We start from the raw sequence: 20443 nt of genomic DNA, 5'->3' as shown, positions 1-20443 counted from the left end.
TTGTTTGGTGTGCACCAGGGTTCGGATGACAGTGTTCACACGAACTAACACAGCAATCGCACCAGAGTTTGTTTTAATTGAACCAAACCTGCCAAGTGTGAACACAACCTTAAAGGGGTTTATCGCTTCTATGGTTACTGTTACAGTCTCCAAGTCTGACCTGGATGTTTATTTGATGTCATAGTTACTAGAGGCCTTATAAATACAATGATGTAATTAAGTATATCTGATGTTACATGAGAATACCATCAGAATCAGAATATAATACATATAGGAATATTGAAACTTAAATATGTGGACTAACTATACAAAAGGAGCAAAGTCTAGCTAATACTAAAGGGGGTCTAGCTAATACTAAGGGGAATAAAAAATAAAATATGAGTTGCCATAATTTACAATTTAACCTAAAAATACAGATGTGTAGGGTGTCATTGTGATTTAAAGTCAGTGTGAGTCCTTGGCCTTGTTAAAGTGGCCAACAGCGGATGGGAAGAAACTGTTCTTGTGGTGTGAGGTTTTGGTCTTGATGGACCGCAGCCTTCTGCCGGAGGGGAGTAGCTGGAACAGGGAGTGTCCAGGGTGGGAGGGGTCGGCCACATTCTTCCTCGCTCGCCTCAGAAAACAGACCTCTGACAATAAATGACAACACAACACCAGGCTTAGGTCTCAATCATATCTCTCTCAGCTCTGAAGGCCGGAGGACCATTTTTATAGGGCACAAAAAAGTAAACATAGATAGTGATAGTCGGGCAGTAATGGTGTTACAACAGTCACAGAGAGGGAGAGATTCACAGCTATCAGTCCATGACCAGGGCAGAGAGAGATCATAGGTGGAGCTCGCCCCATATTCATCACAAGGGACGTTCACCCAGTACTTTCTCCTGACCCTGAACATCTAGTCAACCTGGCAATAGACATAATCTACTCTTATCAATAGCAAACTCACTTGAGAACATAACTAGTATCCAATGACTAGTTGTATTGATTAGTGAGAGTTATATTGATTAGTGAATAACACAGGAAATTCAATTTTCCTCCACACTAGGCTAACAAATTAACTAACTGTTTCGTAAAGAAGGCATCAATATTTACGTTTGTCCCATCTGAGAAGGGCATGGAGGTAAAAAAAAAAGATCTGTGTGGTTTTGAACACAATTATTATAGTCTCTGACTCTTGTGACTTGTAGGAGGGAATTTAGGGTGTGTCCAAGTTGTGTCCGAAATGAAGTGTCTACAACTTCAGCAGAAATTATCCACTTGTTGAATAATATTTCTGTAAAGATGCTTGATTATATAAATATGTTTGCTTAAATAATTGATATATATTATACATAAACAACATACAGGTATAGGGCTGAGTGAAAACATTACTTATGTACGTATGTATTTCCAAACGTATCGTTATTAGCGCCATGGCCAACCCGCAGATTGCGCACACTGTACTACTTCAGTTTACGTCGTATTTACGAAACCTGCTGTTCATTGGGTAATCTGCGCTTTTCTCTGCCCACTATACCATAAATTGTGAGCATTTAAATGCGCAAATGAATGGGCCTCCTCTCTTTCCATCAAGGATCAGCCACCAAAGTCAAAACGGCGAAAACAAAGATTTTGTGATAACAAAGATTTAAAGATAACAAAATTGATGTGCTTGTTCATGAGGTAACAGTGAATTAAAATATTATACAAGGCCGGAATTCCACACCGACACAAAAAATGCAATCTGGACTGAAATTACAAATTCCAGTAACTGTAATATTGCATGGCTGCATCTGTAACGCATAACAATTGTGTTCACTCACAATCACATACTGCAGAATACATAATTAGGCGCACTTTACGCATCCCCTCCCATCTCTTTATGGGAAACTGCCACTTTCCCCTTGACCCTCCCCTGAATGCATATGCATATGCATGACACGGAAAAGCACAACTTTGTATTTTCAGTTCCCGCAACAGGCGGTCTGCGCTTTTACCTCAGTGCGGCATGTTTGTACATACCTCGCCATGCTTTTACGCGCAAATTGCGAAACAAATATGCCTGAAGTGGGCGCAAAAGCATTAATACATGAGGCCCTCAGTGCTTTGGACAACCAGTGTTGCCCAAAAGTCAGATTTTCAAAGTGATGGCATTTCCACCTTATTGCTCCAATTCTTCTGAAACTTGGTGTGCATGCCTTATTTTACATGAGGAACAAAAAAGCCCAATGAAGACCCTTAAGGTCCGCCATTATGGATTTTCCTGTACTGTGATCGTTTTGGAAAACCATAACAATTCCTCTTCTCTTGAACCAAAGGTATAATTGACTTGAAATTTTGTACAGATATGTATCATTGACGTATTTAAAACATTTTCTCAAGACAATTGAATCAAATACAAAATGGCTGAAAGGGGTGTATTTATGTACATGTATACATTGCCTCAATATGTTTGTGTCACTAAATCAAATGTATTTTTGAAAAATGGTTCAAACTTAATAGGTTTTAAGGTGACACGATCCTGAAGTACCATGCACAGTTTCACCTTGATATGTAAAAATATGACAGAATTACAGCTGTTTGAACTTCGACCAAATCTGACAATGATTTGGGGAAACATCTGTTTTATTATCCAGTTTTGTGTAATCCATGTCTGGGAATGGGTCAATTGTTTGAGATGTTGTGCTGGTAAGCAAAGGGTTGTAGGTTCAATACCAGTCAGAGGCATATTCTTTTATTATTTATTCTGACAAAACGGTTACTAGTCTTCCGATCAATCCTCCGGTTGTAAAAACATAGCAATGCGTGTTTATTTGAGCCCATCACCTCACTCTGATCATCTGTTTAGCGAGACCGTGTAAAGCACTGCAAAACAAGCAAGGTTCACCACAGTAGCTAGCTACTTTTAGTCTATGCATGGTAGAGATAACGCTGTTGCATAAATTCATTTCAGTAACCTAAGCCAGTACACATCCCCACTGATGCTAGGCATGATTTGAAATTCCCTTCAATGTTATGGCACTCCAAACAACCTGTTGACAACGATGAGAAAGTTATTCTTTACAGCAGCAACCCAGTCATCCCGTTGTCCCATTTTCATAGGAAATGTACAAGCAGTTTCAACTTTGAGTTTCAACTTTCAGTTTCAACGCTTACCACAGGAGAAACAGCTTACTTTTTAATACAGTTACTGAACATGACACTATTCAACACTGAGAATAGCTCAATAGGCTGGGATGGTGACCTGTAAAGTATAAGGTCGTAGGTTGGAATCCAGACATTATATTTTTGTAGTCGGTGAATCGAAAGGCCAGAGACGCTTGGTGTTCGTCCCTGGCTTGGGAACCACAATTCACCTTAGGTTAGATTCTCAGGGAGATAATTGACTCGTTAATATCTGACTCCAATTTTAAGACACGTGCACAAGTGCGTTACCTGTAACCTCGAGCGCTAAACAGTTAATGACATGAAACTCTGACGTAGGTAAAAATCGTCTGCTTGATCAGAGCACCGACCCTAAAGTATGCGTGTTCACTAAACAGTCGTTTATCTCTACTATAATATAGATTTAACCATAGTCGACCTAGTAGGATATGTAATCGATCACTCAGAGGCCCCGGTAAATTCCTTCGGAGCGTGGAGATCCACTGTAAGTGACTCAGAGGCCTTAAGTTAAAACCTACTCAAAAGTCTATGTTTATAATCAGTTAGCCGCATCAACCAGACTAGATCTAAGTTTTCACCGCCGTAGCCTGATAGATACGTTTCAAAGAGAACAAGTAACGTCAAAATGCACACATTAATAGTTTATTATCTAAATAGTAAGATAATCAATACAATGATAATGAAATATCATCAAATACAAAACATACCTTCAGAGCAATGGTTAACAAAGGTATGTCACAATGAAGACTAGGCGCCTAACGCACCGGAGCTGTGTCGTAAACAAAACTCAAAGTGATTGGTAACACTTCTTCCTATATACACCCAAACCTGACTAAAATGGGGACACCGGTCACATGACTGAAAAGTAGTCTAAACGCATACAAATTCAAATTGGATCATTAATCAAGGCTACAGTAGACCAAGTGGTTCCCTTGCAAGACAGGGGAATATGTTAAACACATGTTGGTCTGCTGTAGGCACAAACTCTGTAAACCCTGTACATGTACATGTTACAGTATTAAAATTATTACAAGCATGTAATACATAAAATAAGAAACAAAAGCATATCAAACATGACATTAAAAGCTGTTTAGAACCTTATTTTCAAGAACACAACTTTTAATGATAATTTCAGAGTCTTCCTCTGTCCATCTTCCTCTTCAACTGTTGAGACTACCTCTCCAGAGGTGTGTCATTAAGGTGTGATTGTCATTTTAGCATTCATGTAAATCAACGACTGTCCCAGACAAGTGTCTGGGTGACCAGTGACAAAGGGGCTGCCAAAACAGCCCTACATTTTGACCTGTCATAATTTTGATTATCTGTTTAGTTCAACAGGATGACATCATTATGAAATACCATGCACAATTGCATGCAATTTCACCTTGAAATGCCAACCGTTTCTTAACCTTTGTCCCAAAGCTGACCAAAGCTAATACTCTGCCCTTTCTGTTCATACAATCTCAACAGTTGGTGTGTAGCAGAGAGGATAGAGAGACTGACTTGTAACCTTATGCTCATGAGTTCAAATCCCCATTCCATGGCCAAACATGAAGTAGTTTTGCTCTCTTGTTGTCCAACTCTCGATCTTCTACAGTGGACATGTTTATAATATTTTGCCATTTTGTGGAGGAACCCGCTTCGCTGCTTGCAGCTATATTTACTTATTATATTCCTTTTACTATTCCTTTTAGTAGCGAGTTGTGGAAATGGGTCGCCATCTCTCTTATGGTTTAAAGTGGATTTTTTTGCTGTTGTGTTTTTCTGCAGCGTGAATCAAACACTGCGCCCAGGAGTGTTGTTTAGGCAACAATCTGTATTTATAAGGCTATTTTTGTCCTTTGTTGAATTAATGCAGTAACTTGGACAAGTAACGCAAGTTACTTAAATAAGTAACTGTAATAATATTACTCAATGTCAACAAGTAATGCATTATATTACTTTGTTACTCACTTGAGTAAAAATATTATGTAACGCGTTATATTATATAACGTTAGACGTTTCCCCTACTAGGTCTGCATTATGTCTGCTAGGGTAACACCTATCAGACATAATGTAGTAGAGCCGTTATTATTTACGCTCACCTGGACAACACCAGCTGCAATTGTTGTCCACCGTTCCATGCTGAGATAAGTGGAGCTAACTAGTAAATACTGGGGACTGCTAACCAGAAGAACAAAGCCATATCAAGCTACATTCTACATACATTTTCACCTTGGGCTGTGCCTGTGGCATTTTTGTTGTTTAGCTATTCTACTTGTTTTGCAGTTCTACCAGCCAGTCATAGACTTTTAATACAGAACCTCCTGGAAGCAGTCTGGAACGGAAAAGCTAACAAAAAGCAAAAAAATATTTCTAAATACAAACACGGCGACACAGCAGATGTAGCCAGGAATCTTTCTAGCAATACCAGCCTGGCCTCTATTTTGTAAGCTGTAGCTAACTTTGCAGGTAGCAAAATTACTTAAACCTTGTTGTTCACTGAGTCTGTCTCCACTGACTCAAAGCCTGTATTTAGTGTAATTGCCTTGTACTGAGCGCAAGCGTTGTGACATTGTGACATTTTAGACTGTGGCTGGCTGTTAGCTACCTTTAACGTCACTTTTCGCCTCAAAAACTTAAATCCTGCCCAAAACTTTAAACAAGACATTCGCGGAGATACTAACAACGCCAAGACGCACATTTTGACACTAACATTGTCTATGTAGTGCAAAATTTTAAGGAGGAGTTAGGTTGGGAAAATAATAAATAATAGTTTATATATGAGTTATGAGAAATATATGATTTTCCCACCCCTAAAAAGTGAATCCTTGCATTACCTAGACAATGTCAGTGTCAAAATGTTCGTCTTTGTCCCGATTGCATTGCTTGTATCCACGCAAACATTCCGTTCGATGGTTTAGGTACAGTGTAATAACAAAAGTGATGGCAAACTAGCTAGCTACAGTCACTAACGTCACCAAACCAATGTGCGATTACCTAAAGTAGAACATTAGTTTAGCAGCTCGTCAACCTCTGGGAAAGATTACCCTAAAACGGCAACGGGGGCCCTCTCCAAGTGACGCTGCAGATTATTAGCTGAAAGAAGCTAATTAGTCGTATGAATACACGTTGTAAAAATCCAGCTCTTATCAAACGTAACAGTCATTTAACTCATGGTTACAATGGTAAACCAGCACAACAATGACAATTACCACGCAACAAAACGCTACATTCTAAGCACACAAAAAAAAGCTAAATTCATAAAGTTTTGTTTGTATTTCGAACAAACGGCAAACTTATCAGCCAATGTTAATTTAATTAACCAGCCAATGAGCCATGCTGTCTTCATTTTTTCACGTCGTTATTTAGTTCTTCAGTCAATTTGACAGTATAACCTTCAAATGCATAATGCAGACCTTCTGTCTGCTTCTTTCTCAAGTAGCTTTTTCGTTTTTTTCAATTTGTAGGGTGTTAAATATTAATATTATATTAATTATATATATTAATATTATTACGTTTATTAATATATATTAATAAACATGCTTCACAAATACATGTTTGTTTTAGGATTTATTATGACATTATATTACAAGTTAACGTTTCGTTGATGAAGTTATCATTATACCTGTAGCTTTAAATCAGTGTAGCTCACTGTAACGCTATACGCAACGCTGTCACACTGGTAAGGAAAACACAATTCCACAGCTGTTTAGGACGGTGACAGTACATGTTATGCACTCCCCTTATCAAAAAACAGTCTGTTCACAAAGGTCTCCTCTACAGGGCTGTGAAAACAGCTATCATTTTCCAGACTTTTTAGATATTTGAGCTCATGTCCAACGAGTGCCCCTGTTTTAGAGTTACAGTGTGAGCGTTGACAAACCGCCATTTGCTATATCTAGCTAGTTAGCTTGCCACAAGCATTTCTTTCCCAGCTGCACAAAGAAATATGGACAGGTGAGGGAAAATTGTGGCTCGTTTTCGCTTATTTAAACATTCCTCTTTCAAAATTGAGATATTTCTGGAACAGCAGCTGGCTTGTTGTGCAGTGCTCGCAGCAGACAGAAGCTCATGGCATTTAATGCCAAATGACATGCACACCTTGGAGAAGGTCTGTCGACTTTGGGGGCCTCTAAATGACTTCAAAGATCTACTGGGTTCTGAAACAAAGACCACCCTGTCATCTTTGAAGCCTATTATGGAGCACATCACCTGCATACTGAAAGAAAAGGAGTAATTACATGCCCTAAAAAAACAAATGAAAAGGTAATGAAGGATGATCTGCAACCCTGTTACTCCTCTGAGAAAGTCAGTAAGGTGATTGACATTGCATGGTTCATTGATCCCCGCTTAAAGGGCAGCTTTTCTCACCATAAGGTTCACTCTAGAGGAAGCTGTGAAGCTGGCAGAAATTACTATCACTGCCACCTCAAGAGTTAATGCCTCCCCTGCTGATCAAGAGCAAGGAAACAACACTTCCACCACCCCTATCCCTTCTGCTGTTACAAAGAAAAAGACAAATCTTTGTCTTGCTTGCTAAAAAAAATACATCAGAAAAACAAGTTAAAGAAGAAGATGCCCGTTGAAGGGGTCATTGACTACAAAACCAAGTTTACCTTGTCATAGTTGAATAACAACAGTTTGGTGGGTAAAATGGACATACAGTGAATCTCAAAGTCCATTGACACCTCTTTCCTATCTAAATCTCACAGTTTGAAACTGCTGCTCTAAAACGAGCGGTTAAAAAAATCCACATTTGTAACATCACAAATGTGACTCCACCCTTTTTGACTCTGGTGTGTACCTTCGTTACACCCTTAAATTTGCTGCACACTGCTCTGTATACTTCCACAGTTTTACAAAGAAGAAAATCTTTCAAGGATATTGAAAGTGGACTACGGTCGTAAATGCAGTGTTCCAGGCTGTACAGGGAATGCTGACACTTTTCAGAGTCTTCCTAAGAACCAAACATTCGACAGGATCTGATGTTTGTCTATTTGAAGATCCCTGTGCAGTTTTACCCTGAATTACACATTTCACCAAGGACAGTTTTGAAAACCTGGGACAATCCAAAGCAGGATTTGCTATGAAGCTGTTGCTGAAAAGAGGTGCTGTTCCGACCTTATGTTCATCACAACCGTAAGCTGTAGTATGGTTTTGTCGCTAACAGCTATTAGGAATGCTAACGTATTCTGCCTGTTTCTAATCTAGCATAGGTAGAATGTGTGATGATTTAGTTTATCGGCAATGGGGCAAATTTCATCTTCCGGACTGTGTTGTTATGTAAATCTACAATTTACGATGCATGTTTGTCCAGATCTTTGTCAGGTTATTTTGAATTAGTTAGCAAGATGGCTAACTGAAGCCGAGTTGTATCACGATAGTTTGGTTGCCAAGCTGTAATGTTACCCACCGAAATCAATCTTCAATCTGCTTCGACAACAGAAGTCGAAACAACTAATGTTATCATTTCAAATAATATCTAGTCAATCTGTTGAAAACAGTGTTGTGTAGACACAATAGATTTATTTGTACGTTTTTATTTCAAGTGTCCACCTTCAGTGTTTCAGTGAGTGCTGTTGGCCGTGTTGCGTTTTAGCTCCGTAGCTTCACTCGTTGTAAACCAACCAATCAGCATGCAGCTCATGTATATATTCATGAGCATACCATAAAAGGGATAAAAACTCTTGTTTTATTCCAGGGCTATTTCACAGGGTGCATTAGGGCACATAGAATAGCACCCGGGCCATTTTCAGCCCAACCAATGTTGCATACCCTATTCGGAGACCTTTAGGAACAGTGTGAAATACCCTATAAAATCTGTAAATGACCCCTTTAAATGAAAGAGTGACAATGGAGGTTAGATATCACATCCTCTGATGCTGACCCACTGACATGGTGGAATACTCGTGTTCAAGAGTTTCCTTTCCTTGGCAATGTAGCAAGAATATTTCTTGGCATCCCAGCCACTAGTGTGCCCTCAGAGAGGGTGTTCAGTTCTAGTGGACACATCCTCGTACCTCACTGCTCCAGACTTAATCCAGGAAAGGTGAACATGCTCACATTCCTGCATCTTAACTTGTACCGAAAGACAAAGATGTAGAAAGTGAGCATCTTCAAATCGTTTAGGCTCACATACATTAATTTTCTTTTAAGTAGAAGGGGAGGTTTTTTCTTAAGGAAATAACTCAATTATTTATGTTTAAATTATTGTTGAGCTGCACACTCAACTGACTGCATTTATTTTAAGACTAATTGAATTATTTATTTTATTTTACTATTTAACCTGACATGTTTACTTTTCAAACTATTTTATATGTTGCTTAAAAATAAAATATATTGTTTTCGATTGAAAAAGGTTGTTGTTTTTTAACGTGAAAATTATATTTTATATTTTTAGGTTATCATACCGTCAAAAACTACAAAAATAGATTTTAGTTAATAAGGACATTCTGTTTAGTTATTTAGAAGCAAATTTGCTTTTACAACCGAAATGGCCAGGTTAGTGCTGACTGCTGGCATAACATTTAATCAGATGTGTTTCTTTATGGATGAAATGCTGGCTAGTGTAGGGGGTTAAATATTGGCCAAACAACCAAAACTATTCCCCTACTGTTTAAAAGGAAGAGGGGAAACTGAATAGTGTATTAACATTAACCAAATTATGCCAATACCAATGACAATACAGTTATTTGACTCTATTGGTTAAATCAGAGCAAGAATGGTCAAAGTAAGGTTAAATGAAATAGATATTTTATAACCTTCCAAATGAATACAATCAATTACAAGGCAAATATGTTACAAAATGAGGGTTTTAAATGTTACCGACTCTACCATGATTATTGTGAATCAGAGAGAGAAAACAAGAGGTGAGAAAGGAGAAGCAGTAGCAATACTACACTAAGCTACACAATGAGGTGTGAGACCCCTCAAGTAAAGATTTCCTCCAGCAACTCCAGATTGTAGCATATGAGAGGTGGGCGCCCGGTGACACCCAGCCTTACACTAGCTAACAAAACAACAATATAAAATGTATACTTTCAGTAGATCAGAGAATTTTGTCTGCCTGCACATTGCCAATGTGCACAAACTCTTAACACCAAATCAATTACGACATAATACCAGCCTGTATCATGGACATGGGCACGATTCCTACCACCTGAGCCTCCTTGGTCGGTTTCTTTAGGCATGGACATATCGATTCTCAAACGGGCATACGACAGTGTAGCATAGAGTAAAACCTTCAACACAACCATTTCTGATCACCTCAGTAAGGCATAGCACTGACGACATTATGACGACTGATTGCATTATAAGACTCAATACAATGCCACTATATTTCTGGATGAGCCTCAAAGGGCTGATACCAGACCTGGCATCTCCTTCTTCCCAGGGGAGGGAGAAGGGCCAGCCAAATGGCCCACCTTTCTCAACCTATCCCTACTCCAGAAGACTCTGGATTAAACAAACGATTTATCCAAAACAGACATTTCATGGATTTACAAACATTTCTCAAATACAATACTGTTTGTGAACACTAGAAGGATTATTGGAGTTTGTGTGACAATTTATGCTTTCCCTTTAATGCTATATTGATGTAATTTGATGTTTTAATGTAACTTCCTTTCCTGTTATAAGTCAGTCAAAGTTGATATAAAAAATATTTTAATCTACAAACCAAACTATTTATAAATGTTGTGGAGATATATATTATGAAGTATAGGCAAGGTATGAATATTTTAAGGAAACCATCCAAGTAACAGCCTTTTCATCTCTGAGACAGTTTGAACAACACCCAGGCCAAGGACCTGACCAATGAACTGTTTTACCTGCCACAAGACACTTCCCTTTTATTCTGATTATAAATACCAACAACAAATAATCACTCGCTGAGTCCATTGATGCAGTAAGTCCAGACAATGGATAGGCTTTAGTTCCTGAGATTCAACATTATATTGATTGCAATTCAATTTGCAACACTGAGATAACCAAACTCAGTCTCACCAGCAGATTAAAAGAAATACTTTAACGAAAGAACCTTTAATCGGATTACACAGATTTGTTCACTACAGCCAAGATTTAAACGGACTCCGCTTTCGACCCAAAACTTAAACCCACCGAACGTAAATGCGACTAGCTATATTTCTTACTTGTAACATTGGCATGAAGTAATTGATATTGTGTGTGTTTTGACTAGACCTACACGTAAAACTAACTACGGTTAGTTAACCACCAGACATTCCCGTTATTAGACAAAGGCCTTGATTCTTTCTCCTCCCCCGCTCTTTCCATCTGACCCATTGTATGTTTTGTTTCATGTGTTAGCCCATCAAACTCATACTAAAGCCAATAACATATTTCCATTACTGTTCATTATATTTCCATTTATTCCAATCAATTATTGTGTTTAATTTTAACTCACGTATTCTGATCCCTCATGTTATTTGATTTGCTCTACACATAGAACAAATTAATTCCTTAAGATTAGACTGATTATTACATATTAAACATAGGATTCCTTAATGTCCTAACAAATTATTAAGTTGGTGCCCCTAGAGGTTTTATTATAAATTAAGTATTTCTATCTTAAACAAGCAAACCAATGCAATACAGATTTTTTTTTTTTTTTTTTTTACAGCATTGCGTAGCACAAAGGAAAAATTACAAGCATTACTGTTAACATAGCAAACACCCCTTAGGCCAGGGGTGGACAACCCTGGTCCTCGAGAGCCTCAGTCCTGCATGTTTTAGATGTTTCCCTGCTCCAGCACACCTGATTCAAATAAGTAAAATATAATCATTCTCAGGCTTGGATAACGACCATTCATTTGAATCAGGTGTGCTGGAGCAGGGAAACATCTAAAACATGCAGGACTGAGGCTCTCGAGGACCAGGGTTGGCCACCCCTGCCTTAGGCAGAACTGTACATGCAAGTGCTGTATGGTGACTTAGGCCTATAACTATCACAACTGGCTCAAACATGGTTCATGTAATGAATTTTTTTTTGTGAACTAAATGTCTAGATGGTTGTGGTGGTAAGACAATTTAACAGACAACCAATACAATACATTTTGATCATCCAAGTGATAGTGACATACTAATTTAAATAGAGGAATGAGAGATCCTTGACCCTGCAGGAGTATTTGTATGTTTTCTGTATATGTATTTGTACTTTGTGTACTTTATACCAGCTTTGCTTTCTTACCAATTTAAAGGATTGATAACTCATTGGACTGTTGGGGACAATTGCCACAAATATAAGAGGCCTAATTTTGGTTTTTTGTTTTGCAGCAATGACTTCAGTAAAATGGTGGCTGAAGAATACCTCACCTTTTTTGAATTTACAGGGATGACATTGGACCAATCTCTCAGGTACCATTTATCACTTGTTGTCCTTGTATTGAGAATGTAACTCAAACATGCATTCAACAAAGTTCGAAACAGACCCAGGGTCAACTGTTAATTTAGATTTGAGTATGTCTTCACACAACTACATCAAAAGACTACATTTTTGATGACTGATACATGAAATGCTGTCTATTTAATCTGACTGACTTCTCTGTCCTGTTCCCTCTCCTTAGATCCTTTTTGAATGCTTTTGCACTAATGGGTGAAACCCAGGAAAGAGAACGTGTTTTGATTCACTTTTCCAATAGGTACTTTTATTGTAACCCTGCCACCATCACTTCACAAGGTACCTCTGCATTTTTTTCTGTCACAAATTACATGTTATTTGTGAACTTTTGAAATGGCTCAAGTATGGGCTTCTGCCAACTGTATAAAACCTTTAAAGCTGCATAGCTAACATGAAAAAATAAATTCAAACATGGGAAACATCGGCCCCAATTCTTGTTTGCTTCCCAATTCTGCGCTTTACTCCAATTTGCGTTTCATTGTGGTTCTACAAAACTAGTGCACCGTGCCAGAGATGCAATCGGTGATTAACTAAGTCAGTGAAATGCTATACAATGCTTTCTCTATCGCATTCACATAAATAAGACACAGACAACCGATCAAGTAGGCTTAATTCTTAAGAACATAGTTCCTGTCCTTTACCCATTTACGGGTCGCTAAATCCATGCCTCAAAAAATTGACAGAGGAGGCGAAAGTTGTGGGAATAATGCCCTTGTCCCATACCCATTACGGCTTGTTTCGACACCAACCAACCGACCGAGGAGTTTGATTCGGTGGCACAGACACACAAAGAGATTCCTGGAATTATAGACAGTGCCTGTGATGCAGCTGGTGATTATAATGTTGTAGTTTATTTGGTGTTAGTTTAATTATGATTCGGAATTGGAGGCAGAGTTTTTTCATACGTAAATGCATAAATTCATATAACAAAATAAACTCATGCATATTGAAATAAAGTATCCACTTTATGTTGTCAGCCAGCATTTCATCTAACCAGCATTTAATCTAAAGAAAACCCTTTGACAGCAGCTGATTCAATGTTATGCCAGCAATCAGCACTAGTTAGTTTGTGTAGTGTACACAACCACAATTTTTGCTAATAACCTTCCAGCTATACTGCATTAAAGTATCCAAGTGTATGGTCTTTCTCTTAGTTAGCTAGCTAACATTTCATCCAAACAGAAAACCCTGCTCACCTGGCCGTATTGCCGTTTGAAATCTTTCGCAGAATCCACATGTATTTAATGAATTTGTTATGGAAAGCGATGCACTTTGTAGGACTATTTAATTTTCCCAAAACACTCATCAGAGCAATACACAGCATTTTAACTCCACACAGTGTTGCGCGAGTATTGTAGCTAATAACCTTCCAGGTTTACTGAAAAAAAGTATCCACTTTCAATATGATATTTATTTTAGTTAGCGATCTAGCATTTCATCCATAAAGACAAGCCTGTGAGGTCAGTATTTCAAATGCTTAGTGAAGCTCAGATAAATGTTGAGTAGCCTATAGTGCGCCTCAACTCTATGTATAATGCCTGCCCAACATGACTGAAAGAGATCCATTTTGGTGAATTACTTTTTAGCGATCTCGAAGTGCTTATCCAAACATCAAACGCAGCACTGCACTCCTGTTCTGAAATAGACACCTGCAAAGTTAGAACTTTACAAGGATATCGAGATATCGAGAGGTATTACTCTCTACATTAGGTTAAGTGGGACAGGAATAAAGTGATGAGTTCATATAACCTTATAATAGCCCCTATTACGTTAGACCGTTTCCCAGGAGGTAGCACTAAAACTAGCTCTACACATTAACTACAACGTTACAGTGGGCTACATAGCTACACAACTAGTGCTAAGTTATCAATGAAATATATGAATTCAGCAAATTAATTTAAGAAGCTCATTTTAATTTAGTGTCATTTCCATATCATTATTCTGGTTTCTATAGCTAGGACCTATCGTTCCTAGAAGGAATTACGTTTACTAGCCTACTACTAGGCCAAAAAAAAACTTTAAAATTAGCAGGTGTATAAGATTACGCTACCGACAAAATTGACCTGTAAATAAATACTGTCACACTGGTAGTTGTTGCAGTTGATTGCCAAACACTGCATTCTTTGAGTCGCGGTGGTGGATTTTCAAGTAATATTATTTTAAATGTCAGCAAGGGGTGCTGCAGCACTCTCAGCACCCCTAGATCCCGTGGCCATGGCTTACGGCAAAGCATCCCCACATTACGTTGGGATGCTTTTGCGATGGTTGTTGGATCAGCACGTAGCCTAAACAAAGCATATGCAGTGTTTATGTCAGCTTTCAATGTGAAAAAGAAGAGGAGATAGGCTTGGGGACCGGCGCAGAGAAATGCATGTCTAGTGTGAACAGCCTTGCGGCATCCGTAACTGATCGTGGCGCTTCCGGGCACTTCGCAGCCATTGTGTCCCAGGCGTAACAGTGCGTGTCCACAACAGCAGAGCGGGCGGCGCGGAATATCGGCTTCCAATTTATTTTTTATGAAACCGGGCGTTAACGCTTGCATAGTGCATTGTGGGAAGGCGAGCGGAGTGGAGCGTTGCGAGCTGAAATATTCTCAACTTTATGTAAATGAGGAGCGTTAAACGCTAGCGTTGGCCCATTGGATTGTTTTCTTGTAACGTAGCAACCGTTCGTCATGGTAAACATTTCTAGCTTTCACAGTTTCAAGATGGAGGAGAAACTAATCATATGTGGCTGCACACCCAGTCCCTATCTGACATGTGACAAGACTGTGCTACGCGCTGCCCGCTCTACACCGTTAAGACGATTACAATAGGAGTTATGCGGAGCGCTCAGCGTTCGAACCGGAAAACAGATGTAATCGTTTCCGCTTCTCACTTCTGTACACATCTGCAGCGCTAGGTGATCCAAATAACTTATATTGACAGGGAAGTTCAAGGATTTTATAAGTTGTATTACTCTCTACATTAGGTTAAGTGGGACAGGAATAAAGTGATGAGTTCATATAACCTTATAATAGCCCCTATTACGTTAGACCGTTTCCCAGGAGGTAGCACTAAAACTAGCTTTACACATTAACTACAACGTTACAGTAAGCTACATAGCTACACAACTAGTGCTAAGTTATCAATGAAATATATGAATTCAGCAAATTAATTTAAGAAGCTCATTTTAATTTAGTGTCATATCCATATCATTATTCTGGTTTCTATAGCTAGGACCTATCGTTCCTAGAAGGAATTACGTTTACTAGCCTACTACTATGCCCAAAAAAACGTTAAAGTTAGCAGGTGTATAAGATTACGCTACCGACAAAATTGACCTGTAAATAAATACTGTCACACTGGTAGTTGTTGCAGTTGATTGCCAAACACTGCATTCTTTGAGTCCACTTGGACTTCTACAGGTACAGTCTTCGTTTGACTGTTTTAATCGTCTGCGAGCAAAAAAAAGGCTACTTCCCAGGGTACTCGGGGCTCTGGAAGTCCGTTTGGCCATCCTGTGTACATGGGAAATTGTAATTAAGGGTAGCTCCTTTAAACACCGGCTATAGTAGGTGGCCTTTACTACGCTGTGTTTACCTCAAAAGCGGCCGGCCGGAAGTAGTTACATCTGTTTTGTAGAACCCGGAAGAATGTTGCGCATAACCCCTATTGTGGGAAACTTGTTGCCCTAAAATCATATTATAAAACCGCACACACACAGATTCCTGGTATATTAGATAGACTAGTGCACAGTGCCCGCGATGCAGTCGGTGATTAAGATTTCAGTGAAACGCAAAAATTCACATTACTTGAACAGTAGCTAGTGTATATAGTTCCCATGAGAAAATGTATGGCACACACAGATTCCTGGAATTATAGATAGTGCAGTGCCTGTGATGCAGAGGGTGATGACAGTTCTTCTCAGTGGTTTTGGTACCTAATATTTCTCAGATCACAAATGATCAAAAGTCTGTCATTTCTGAAGTACTTGGTCAACCTCCACATCATCTATTCTAGTCAAATTGCCAATGCTGTGGTAGCCTACATTCATGCAAATGATTATGTAGCCTTAATTTGTCTGCTGTTTCGTACGTTATAAATTGCTTGTGTTTATCAACATTTATTATGTTGGTTTTATGTTAAATGTAGGGCTGCAACAACGAATCGATTAAAATCGATTATTAAAAGCGTTGGCAACAAATTTCATTATCGATTCGTTGTGTCGCGCGATTATTACACCACTCAATAAGTTGCGGAAATGTTTGAGTATAAAAAAAAGTTTAGTTGAGCGCGGAGGTAGAGGAAAAACCATCGGTGAGACGTTGTTGAATAACGTTGTTCTGAAACACATGGCGGAGAAATCAGTACGGCCTAAGTCATCCAAGGTGTGGGAGCATTTCACACTAAATACGTCGAAAAGGTGTGTTAATTGACCATAGTGAAGTTAGCTTCATATTCGACATTCATCTCACATTCGGAAGACGTTACTTTGCAGCGTCGCGCTAGGGACCGGGTGAAAACTACCCATACCATTTTGAAAAATGGCTTTTATAATATTTTGGATTTGATATTCTGAAGATGTTTTGCACTCTGAATTTGCACTGTCAGTTATGTTTTTGAATAAAGGGTTGGAAATTAATGCTTTTTAGTTTTTTATCCGATTCATCGATTAATCGAAAAAAAGAATCAACAGATTAATCGATTACTAAAATAATCGTAAGTTGCAGCCCTAGTTAAATGGTCTTACCACCACAAACATCTAGACATTTAATTAATAACAGAAGTAATTACATGCACACTGGTTGAGCCAGTCATATTTGTAGGCCTAATTCACCATATAGCGCATGAAATGTACATTTGAAATGTGCAGGCAGTTTTGACATTTGACAAATTAATTAATGTAACAAAGTTCACTGATCTATACTATATCCACTTTTTATTATCGTTCTGTTACAGCAAATCCCTTTGAAAGCAGCCAATTCAATGTTACGCCAGCAGTCAGCACTGTGGCCATATTGGTTGTGAAAGTGAATTAGCTTCTAAATAACGAAACAGGATTTACTTGTTTCCCTTAGTACGAACTCCGGTGCGTTAAGAGCTTAGTCTCAAAGGCGAATGCCTTTGTTCATTGCATTAGTTTAGTAACTAAACTAAATTCACTGAAGTTATCATACAGCCTCCAATACCCTCTTAGTACACACGCTTGTGAAGAAATTACCTATTGTATCCTTAAAGTATGGTTTTTCAGATGTTCTAAACATGTAACTCGGAAATTCCTACCATGATGTAGTTTTGAAGAGAGATTTCCAAGTTGATCTTTTTTAGGATTAGTTTATGAATTTACATTTAGGAGCTCACTGTGGACAAAGCACAAACTTGAGTAATGTTGCTCTAGCTAAAGGAAAAAGATGTGTTGAAAAAAACTGAGGGATTCATGTTCCACACATTTTCGTCCAATTCAGGCACTTGGTAAACAACTTAAAACATCATGGTTGCCTGACGTTTTTGTCATTTTCATAAGTATTGTTTTTTTACATCTTTAACTCAGCAGATCTATTGAGTTTTTTTGACCATATCAATGTAATTAAATCAAATAAATGTGCCTCTCTTAAAATGCATAGCTAAAATACCATATTTTTTCCAGTCCCCTTAGCAACTGTCTCGGTACCAACAAGCCTATGTGACCAGTAGATTGGTAAAGCTAAAATATAGCATACTTGTTGCCAAGACTGTTGCCATGGAACTGATGTAACACTTTGGCCTTATATAGAGATGGTTGATATAACTGTCATCATCTTTATACACTTGCCTTCAGAAGATGTGACATTTCAAATGCATTAGATATTTGGAGTATTGGTATGTGAAGTGTTTGCAATTCCATAGATAGGTGACCAACAACTTTGTAAATTTGTGGACCATGTCATTAGTTATTATACTAGTAATTTTTAGGAAAACATATAGAGTCTATGGTTATCAGAACGGTTGCAAATTATTCACATTTTGTTATTTCATCTCATTTCGCAGATGGAGTGCACTGCCTTACATGTGCATTGATGCTGTTGAACACGGACCTTCATGGCCATGTAAGTTCTTTCTGCTTTGCCAAGCTTTCAACCTTTTTGTTTTCATCATGTTGACCTCTGTGCTACTACATTACACACATTTTCACATGTGGAGATATGTGGTATTTCCCAGTCAAAATAGTCACTTCTTGGCAGTAGCATCCCACACAATGACAAATAGAGGAACCTTTTTAATTTGTTGCTGCACTGTTGCTGAAAAGATAACGTGGTAAGGCTTTATTTGACCAACAAATCTTCCACAGGGTTTCATAGCAGCATGTTTATATGTAAAATGTTATGGATCTACATAAAAAGTCTTTTTTTCTTGCAAAGTAGAATAAAATGTAGAAAAACAACAACCTCTATGTATATTTTTTTAACAAACTGTTAAAAGCACAATAACAGAATACAGGATAGTGTAATCAGATGATAACTGACATTGCAACACAAGATTCCATTCCATACAGTCATATAAGTTACTTCTATTACTGCTATGGACAGGAGTTGTCTCTTTTCATCTAGAAAGCACTGTAATTGTAGTAATCCAGTGGTGTTTCTGGATGTTGCTAAATGGGTGTATAGAATCATTCTCATTTGGAGAAAATAAATCAATTGTATTTGCACAGCTCCTCTGTCCATATCACTGTATGACCCACCATCAATTGAATTGTGAGGCTCAGCATATACCCAATGGGTGGACCCTTTCATCATTCTAGAAGTACTTTTTAATGCATTGGGTGAAAACGAGTCAGTATATTGATTTGAAGGCCACTTGGTGTATTTATCTTCTCTGTGACAAATCCGCAGGTGTATGCTGGAGCTATAAACCAGTTATAGAGTGCACAGCTATTCTCTGTCCTTACTTTTAGTTTTCACCTCCAGTCAACATGCCTTAACAGAATGTTGGAAGCTGTGTGAATCACAGATTGGCATGAGTTCTGAGGTTACAGTGCCCCTTTTTATACCAAAATAATGTGCACAAGCCTTGTGCCCACAACCATGACCCATCATTGCCTATAACTTTTACACTTGAATAATATTTGTATATAGTGATATCATGTCAGTATTTTCAACTCTGTAGATCAAAACTTAGCTCTGTCGCTTGTAGTAATCTTGTGCCAGTCTGAACATTTGTCTGCACTGTCAACATACAAACTCGGCTTGTGTTGGCAGGAACTGTAAGTCATTGGAACAAACACCGTCTGCTCATTATTTTAGTATTCACTGGAGCCGCTTGGCCCATCTTTTGTCCCTTTATAATATGAATAGCCTGTTAAAGTGACCTATAACCATTTTGTACCTAAAAGGTACAGAATGACGACACGCAGCTGTACCTGTCGTTCCCCCCGACTGATCCGGGGATCTCAGCTAGGATTGAGGCCTGCCTCACAGACATCTCCACCTGGATGACAGAGCACCACCTCCAGCTGAACCTCGCCAAAACAGAACTTCTCATCATCCCGGCCAAACCCTCCATCTCCTACGATCTCTCAATCACCCTGGGATCTGCGACGGTGACCCCTTCATCCTCTGCCAGGAACCTTGGGGTTACCATGGGTGACGAGCTCTCCCTCACAGCCCACATTGCTGCAGTCTCCCGGTCGTGTAGATTCACCCTCTACAACATCCGGAAGATCAGGAGATACCTGTCTGAGCACCCATCTGCTAGTCCAAACACTTGTCCTCTCCAAGTTGGACTACTGCAACTTGCTGCTCGCCAGTCTCCAAGCATGCCCAACCCGCCCCCTTCAGAGGATTCAGAACGCAGCGGCCCGCCTGGTCTACAATTTACATTTTGTCATTTAGCAGACGCTCTAATCCAGAGCGATTTAGAATAAGTACAGGGGACTTTCCCC

At 38.8% G+C, this 20443-nt stretch overlaps 1 protein-coding gene across 7 annotated transcripts in view; it reads left to right on the top strand.

Annotated features, from left to right (window-relative positions):
• The window catches only part of psd3l (pleckstrin and Sec7 domain containing 3, like), a 288227-nt gene that overhangs the window by 102888 nt on the left and 164896 nt on the right, over positions 1-20443 (top strand). For all 7 annotated transcript variants that reach the window (XR_006955809.1, XM_047017245.1, XM_047017244.1 and 4 more), the window contains exons 6-8: positions 12418-12498; positions 12708-12820; positions 18550-18608. Coding sequence is in view for 6 of the 7 variants with exons in the window: in XM_047017245.1 (XP_046873201.1) it covers positions 12418-12498; positions 12708-12820; positions 18550-18608 (253 nt within the window). In the remaining variant the exon portion in view is untranslated. The remainder of the gene's footprint in view (positions 1-12417; positions 12499-12707; positions 12821-18549; positions 18609-20443) is intronic.

The sequence above is a fragment of the Hypomesus transpacificus genome, unplaced genomic scaffold (assembly GCF_021917145.1).
Source record: "Hypomesus transpacificus isolate Combined female unplaced genomic scaffold, fHypTra1 scaffold_51, whole genome shotgun sequence".
NCBI classification, from domain to species: domain Eukaryota; kingdom Metazoa; phylum Chordata; class Actinopteri; order Osmeriformes; family Osmeridae; genus Hypomesus; species Hypomesus transpacificus.
The sequence above is the reverse complement of the archived record's forward strand: the minus strand, read 5'-3'. Positions and strand labels throughout refer to the sequence as shown.